General features: G+C 41.3%; 1 protein-coding gene across 1 annotated transcript in view; it reads right to left on the reverse strand.

The window, feature by feature from the left end:
• Positions 1-6,620, reverse strand: part of Dusp11 (dual specificity phosphatase 11) — a 10,194-nt gene extending 3,574 nt beyond the window's left edge. Inside the window, exons 1-3 of the mRNA XM_029478965.1 lie at positions 6,413-6,620; positions 1,400-1,523; positions 329-389 (exon numbers count right to left, since the gene is read on the reverse strand). Coding sequence (XP_029334825.1) covers positions 329-389; positions 1,400-1,523; positions 6,413-6,526 — 299 coding nt within the window. The 5' untranslated portion in view covers positions 6,527-6,620. The remainder of the gene's footprint in view (positions 1-328; positions 390-1,399; positions 1,524-6,412) is intronic.
• Positions 6,621-6,658: the final 38 nt, after the last annotated feature.

A 6,658-nucleotide genomic window follows, 5' to 3' on the forward strand; every position in this document is an offset into this window, starting at 1 on the left:
GTATGTTCATCAGTATGCAAAAAAACCCAACCAACCAACCAACCAAAAAAACCAAAAACAGGGTAGCCTTTAAAAAATAAGGTCTCCAAATACTTTCACAGAAAGATTTCTACAGCATATTAAATTGCAAAACTGAATGTCTATTGTACTTTAAGCNACTCGGCTATGCTTACACCTGCATCTGAGAAGTCTACAACAGTGTTGCTGATGGCAGTCTCTGGGTAGAGGCAACACTGCTTTCTACTTAACCCATTTCTATTAAGTTTAGATTATCATTGTAAAACACACACACACATACCACTATTTGACTTTTGGGTTGGCAACTCACCTGCAAATGAGGTAGCCAGTCCTATTTAAGCCATGGGTGCAGTGGACACCAATAAGTTTGTCTATAGAATAGGAAATGCAGAGGTAAGAAACAAGATACACCAAAAATAAGTTCTACAATATTCTGAGAAGTAAGGCTTACAAGTTACCAAAATATTGCAGCTATGTTGAAAAGTAAAGTGGCTTTAAAAACACATTATCAAGAATTATCAAGAATAACCTACCAAAAGCTCATCATTGTGGGAATTTTGCAAGTACTGGTTAAATAAAATGATGCAGAGTGTAGAGGTACCACCAGGTCAAATTAGACAAAGAGAGCTGTCTTAATATGAAGAGGAAACTGGAATGTGTGTATATGTGTGCTGAAGTGTGAAACTGGGACTCATGTAAGCCATGCAAGTGCTCTGCATTTAAGCTACAGCCCTCAGTCCGGCCTCCACTCATGACAGTGAATAAAAACCACAACTACACTATACTCAAGATGGAAGAACAGTAGAGACGCCGTCATCATGTACGACATGGACAAGTCTCCTGGCCCACTTATGCTGCTTCCTAGTCTCTGCCTTCTACTGTCTCTTTATGAAACTTTTGGACCCTGTGTTTCTAATCTTCTACCTCTCACTCCTAAGCCCCAGGGAAAGGGCAACACTTCCATCATATTACACAGCTCTCACTCAAGTTTGTTTCTGTGTGGCCAACAAGAAGAAAAACACTTTATTACTACCAGCTGACATTTTCAAAGACAACAGACCTAATATTAGGTCAGTAACAGTATCAAACTGCCCTGGAGAGACGGCTCAGTGCTTGGGAGCACAGCTGCTCTTGTCAAGGACCCAAATGCAGTTTGCAGCACCCATGATGGATGGCTCACAACTGCCCGTAACTCCAGCATGATGGAATCTGATGCCTCTGGACTCAAGTACCTGCATTCATATGTACATAGCTACAAGCACACACACAGAATTAAAAANAAGAGATTCTTTAAAAAGTCTCTAAACCTATTCAGAATGTACAATAGAGTCAGACAAGGAAAGCAAAACAAACAAGCAAACAAAAAACCATAAGGACTTACCATTGTTTTTATTTTTCTTTAAAAATTCTTTAACTGCACATTTGAATTGAAAGATAGTGTCATTATCAGGTATCTGATGACCAACTGTAAATATTTTTATGTAAGAAATAGTTTCTGGCAAGTCCTAGAAAGCAAAACAGAGACAAATACACATTACTTCATTTGTAAGCAGATAATGAAAGATGTGAGGAGCCTGAATATAAACTGATAATGATGAACTCACTAAGAAAGATAGCACTTCTGACTAAAGAGCTACTTCTTACAAAGCTGTTTCAACCAGGAAATAGAACTTGTTTCACATTAAGACTATAGGACAGTCACTAGGTATATGGAACACACCAAATTCAATGTGAATCAGGGTGTATATGTGGTGTGATTAAACATCATGTGAACAGTTCTACCTAATAATTATTTCACTCTTCTGTCCCTGCACAAAGTAGTAATGAGCTGGGCAAAAGGAGCCATGACTAACAGAAAGAACAGGGGAGGAGGGGGCTGGAGAGATGGCTCAGAGCTTAGCGGTGCTTGCTGTTCTTCCAGTGGACGCAGTTCAGTTCTCAACACCCATGTCTGATGGCTCACAACAGCCTGTAACTCCTGCTCCAGAGGATCCGGCGCCCTCTTCAGACCCAGCCGGCACCTACATACATGTGGCAGACACTAACACAGAAAGACACAGATACGCACACAGATACACAGACACACACACAGACACACACACACACACACACACACACACACACACACTAAATCTCAGGGAAAAAAAGAGAGGTTAGATGAAAATCTATAACTTTGGGTGTAATTGGAAAGCACTATCATGAATTTTACAGAGTTCCTGGCTCTTTCTACAAAAAAGCTTCAGAACAATGTCGTCTATTAGCAATAAATACACCCGATACTCGTATATCTGAAAAACTGTCAACACTGAAAGCAGACCAAGCTTCGAGTCAGCTTGGGACAGGAAATAGCTAAGATGAGCCTGGAACTTCCTTCATGTAGACAAAGTGACCACACGTGATCAGGGTATCTTAAAAGGCTAGCACTGAGAAATGGTTTAATCTAGCCGAGGAGCAATCGGCAGCATTTAATAGCTACTTGGGGAGGGAGGTCAGTTTTCCTCAGGAGTGTGGCCCTGGGTAGCTGGCCATGCTCCAGTAGATGGCTTTAATGCATGTGCACTTGAGCACCACTAATTTTGGACTTGGTGGATTACTTTTAAAAGGCAAAGTGGGGGTGGGGTGGAGAAATGGCTCAGAGGGTTAGAGCTTAAGACCTGGGTTGAGTTCCCAGTACCCACACCAGGCAGCTCACAGCTATTCCAGGTCTAAAGGGTCTGACTCCTCCTCCTACCCTCCATGGCTACCATCAAGCATGTGGTGAACTTAATATAAAAAACACATAAAAAAAGAAGACATGACATTGGAGTGTAAATCAGGAGGAATTAGCTGCGAGTAATTGTGATCAGAAAAGTGTATTATATGTGTATGAGGTTCTTAATAATATTGTCTGAAAAAGGTTTTAGGAGCCAAACTGAGAAGCCCCAAGTATCCAAAGAGAGGCCCTCCACCTGGGCTCCAATTCAAAAAGGCAATTACAGGGGCATTTGTAATGACAGAAAAAATTTAACTAATTAAATAAAATCTGACTAGTCACTATTGGCAGGTATCAGGGAGCCAAGCTATTCTTTTGAAAGCTGTTACACAGAGGAAAGGATCCTGTGGATATCACCGAGTAAATAAACAAACAGAAACTTCATTAAATAAAACATGAACGATAAAATTCACCTTGTAAAGCCTGGTAAGGTGGCATACACCTGTAATCCTAGACCCTGGGAGGCTGAGGCAGGATAATCTTGACTTTGAAGTCAGCCTGGGCTACACAGCAAGAGCCTGTCTCAAAAAAGAAAAAAGAAAAAGAAGATCAACTTTTTGAAGCCTCAAAGGAATTAATAGATCAGTCATTAATTAACTAGTAATACCATAAGAGACAACCACTCACTCTATGCCCTCCTAACTGAAGGATACATGACCACTTGTGTGAAAGCATCTCACAGCAGGCATGGTTGTACACCCTTGTAGTCCTTGTGTCTCAGTAGGCTGAGCACAGGAGTTTAAGATCAGTCAGGGCTACATAACAAGAACCCATCTCGAAATATACAGAAATGCTCAAAATCGCCATGTTAAAAGGAAAATTAGGCTCACAGTTAAGAGCCTTTAACTGTTCTTGAAGAGAATGAGGGTTTAGTTCCCAAGACCCAGAGAGCCAATCACACTGTCTGCAACTCCAGCTCCAGTGGATCTGATACCCTTTTCTAAGTTCTGTAGGCTCCAGCATGAATGTGTTGCACATAAACTCATGCCAGCATACACACACACATTAAAACAAATAAAGACTTTTTAGAAAAGGAAATCAAGCTGGGTATGGTGGTCCATGCCTGTAATCACAGCACTTGGGAGGTAGAGGCAGGAGGATCAGGAGTTTAAGGCCATCCTCGGTGACTGAGGTCAGGCGGGGCTAGGAGATACTAGCTCAAGAAGGAAGAAAGGAAGAAAGGAAGAAAGGAAGAAAGGAAGAAAGGAAGAAAGGAAGAAAGGAAGAAAGGAAGAAAGGAAGAAAGAAAGAAAGAAAGAAAGAAAGAAAGAAAGAAAGAAAGAAAGGAGAGGAAGAGGAGGAAGAAGGGGAGGGAGAGGGGGAAGGGGAGGAAGAGGAGGAGGAGGAGGAAGAAGGGGAAGGGAGGGAGGTGGGTGGAGTGCTGTATAGTTATAATTCCAGCATTAGAGAGACTGAGGAGGAACATCCTGAGTGTTAGGTCAACCAGGGATACCAGGATACTAGGACTCTTGTTTCAAAAGCTAAACCCCAAACAAAACAATAAGGAAGAGAGGGAAGGAGGGTAGGAAAGGGAAAGGAAAGGGAAACCAGGGGTTAGGAGATCAAAAGGAGGGAGGAGGGAGAAAAGCAGAATCCTGAATCTGGCTGTGCCAGCCCACTGGCAGAGAACTAACCAGTGGTACTAGCACGTGGAGGCACAGAGCTAACATTTAGATGGTACAGCCTGGCTGGATTCTTCAAATCGAGAACTCAAGGGAGGGACAAAAAGAGAGAGACACGGACAGCAATGTGTAGACTTAATCAGAACAGACAACCAACTGCAAACTAACAATTCTTATGACAGTTAGGAGATATCAAGTTGTGTATCTGATATAAAAGAACTGATGTTAAGGAAAAAGTATTGTATCTTAAATACACATACCAAAGATGTAGAGATCTTAAATATACATACCAAAGACGTAGAGATGAATTCTATAATATTTGAGTTCTTTAAAATAAGACAAAGCATGCTGTGTGTGGTGGCGCACACAAGCAATCTCTGCACATGGAGGCAGGAGTAGGCTGCCTTTGTGGGCTGGAGACCAGCCTGGTATACATAATAAATTTCAGGCCAGCTAGAGCCACACCATGAGACCCTTTCTCATGAAAACAAAACAAAGAATAACAGTTCCCCCAACCCTCCAACATACACAGGGGTAGGGGAATTCAAAAGGCAGCATGGGGTAAAATAGATAGGACCATATCTATTATAGAACATATGCACATAACTTAATATTGAGCCAGAAAAGAAATAGATTCTGATATATGCTTTAATAAATGTCAGAGACATAATTACTAAAACCATTCAGTCACAGAAAGGCCAAGTATTACATGATACTGGGGCTGGAGAGATGGCTTAATGGTTAAGAGCATTGGCTGCTCTTGCAGAAGACTCAGGTTCAATTCCTAGCACACAACANTTCACAACCATCTGTAATTCCAGTTACACAGGATATAAAGCCTACTTCTGTCCTCACAAACAACTGACAGGTCTGTGGTGCACATATATACAAGCAGGCAAACCCTCATCAATCCACAGGTAACTGTAACTATCCTAACTCGTCAGAGGTTCTTTCTTCCTCCTGCAGCGTACAGTTTACAAAAAGCCACATCTAGCCAAAATGCAGAGAACAACTGACTGCGAGCTGCTCAGCCCTAACTGATACATCTAAGGCTCTGAGAACAGCTCAGGAGAGAGAGGCAGAAATACTATAAGAGCTCCAGGACCAGGAGGTCAGCTGCAAGATTATATTTCATATGAATGACAAGGAAGGCTACAACAAAGAAATGTCAACACTATGGGTGCTTACACAGATCTGAACAGTACCCATCAGTTGCCATGCCAACATGGATGGGAGGAACTGCAGAGGGCCCTACCCCTGGATGAAGAACTACAGGCAATTAAAAATGTCTGAGAAAGGAAGAATTAGTCTTCANATATAAGTACCGTCAAGTGGTCAGCCTGAAAAAAGCCACACACACAAGCACAACTACACGGACTCAGCAGGTTGCATTTGTTTACTTGCATGTACATGCAACAGTAATAAAGAGTAGGAGGCTATGGATGTGAAGGTGGGGTAAGGAGAGGTTAAAGGAAACGACAGAGTTCTATTCTAATTAATTTAAAATTTAAATGCATGTTACATTGAGCTCCTTCTATAAGATACCTAGAGCGAGGAAATTCATTGTAATAAAGCAGGTAAGAGGTTTACTAGGGGTCTGGCACATAGGAGAAGGGAGAATTAATGTTCAATGGTTATAGAACTTTTGCTGATTAAAGAGACTAATAATAATTACTATATATTATAGTTTAATTCATGTCTCCAATCTAGTGTGTGTGTGTGTGTGTGTGTGTGTGTGTGTGTTTTGCATTGTTGAAGACTTATGTAGTCCAAGGTGGCCTTGAGTTTGTGATCCTCCTGTCTTAGACTCCTAAGATCTGGGATTATAGCCATTAACTACCATCCATGCCTGGCCTCCAATCTCATTTCTACATGAAATTAGGGAAACTATTTGCTTTTCTTTAAAAGTTAGTTATTACTACCCATGAATGAAGTTTAGTCTTTGCATCAGCATAGGATGAAAACTGTTAAATTACTATGAATTTTGTTTGTTTTTTTATTCAGTCAGAGGTCCACTTACCTCTACTTTATAATAGCGCTGAGTATATGTTAAATCGATGATCAATCCAAGTTCTTCATTTTGTTCTTGTATTTTATTAAACAGATCCAAAGGGGAAAAGCATTCTTCTGGCATAAGCTTTGCTTCAAATTTCTGTCAGAGAGTGAAGTAAGAGCAAACCCACATGAAGCCCTGTAGCACACGACGCTCTTATCCCAGCCCCCTGAGATGAGGACAGTGAGACCCAAGGGCTGTTCCTACTCCTCT

Source organism: Mus caroli, chromosome 6 (genome assembly GCF_900094665.2).
Source record: "Mus caroli chromosome 6, CAROLI_EIJ_v1.1, whole genome shotgun sequence".
In the NCBI taxonomy this organism is placed as follows: domain Eukaryota; kingdom Metazoa; phylum Chordata; class Mammalia; order Rodentia; family Muridae; genus Mus; species Mus caroli.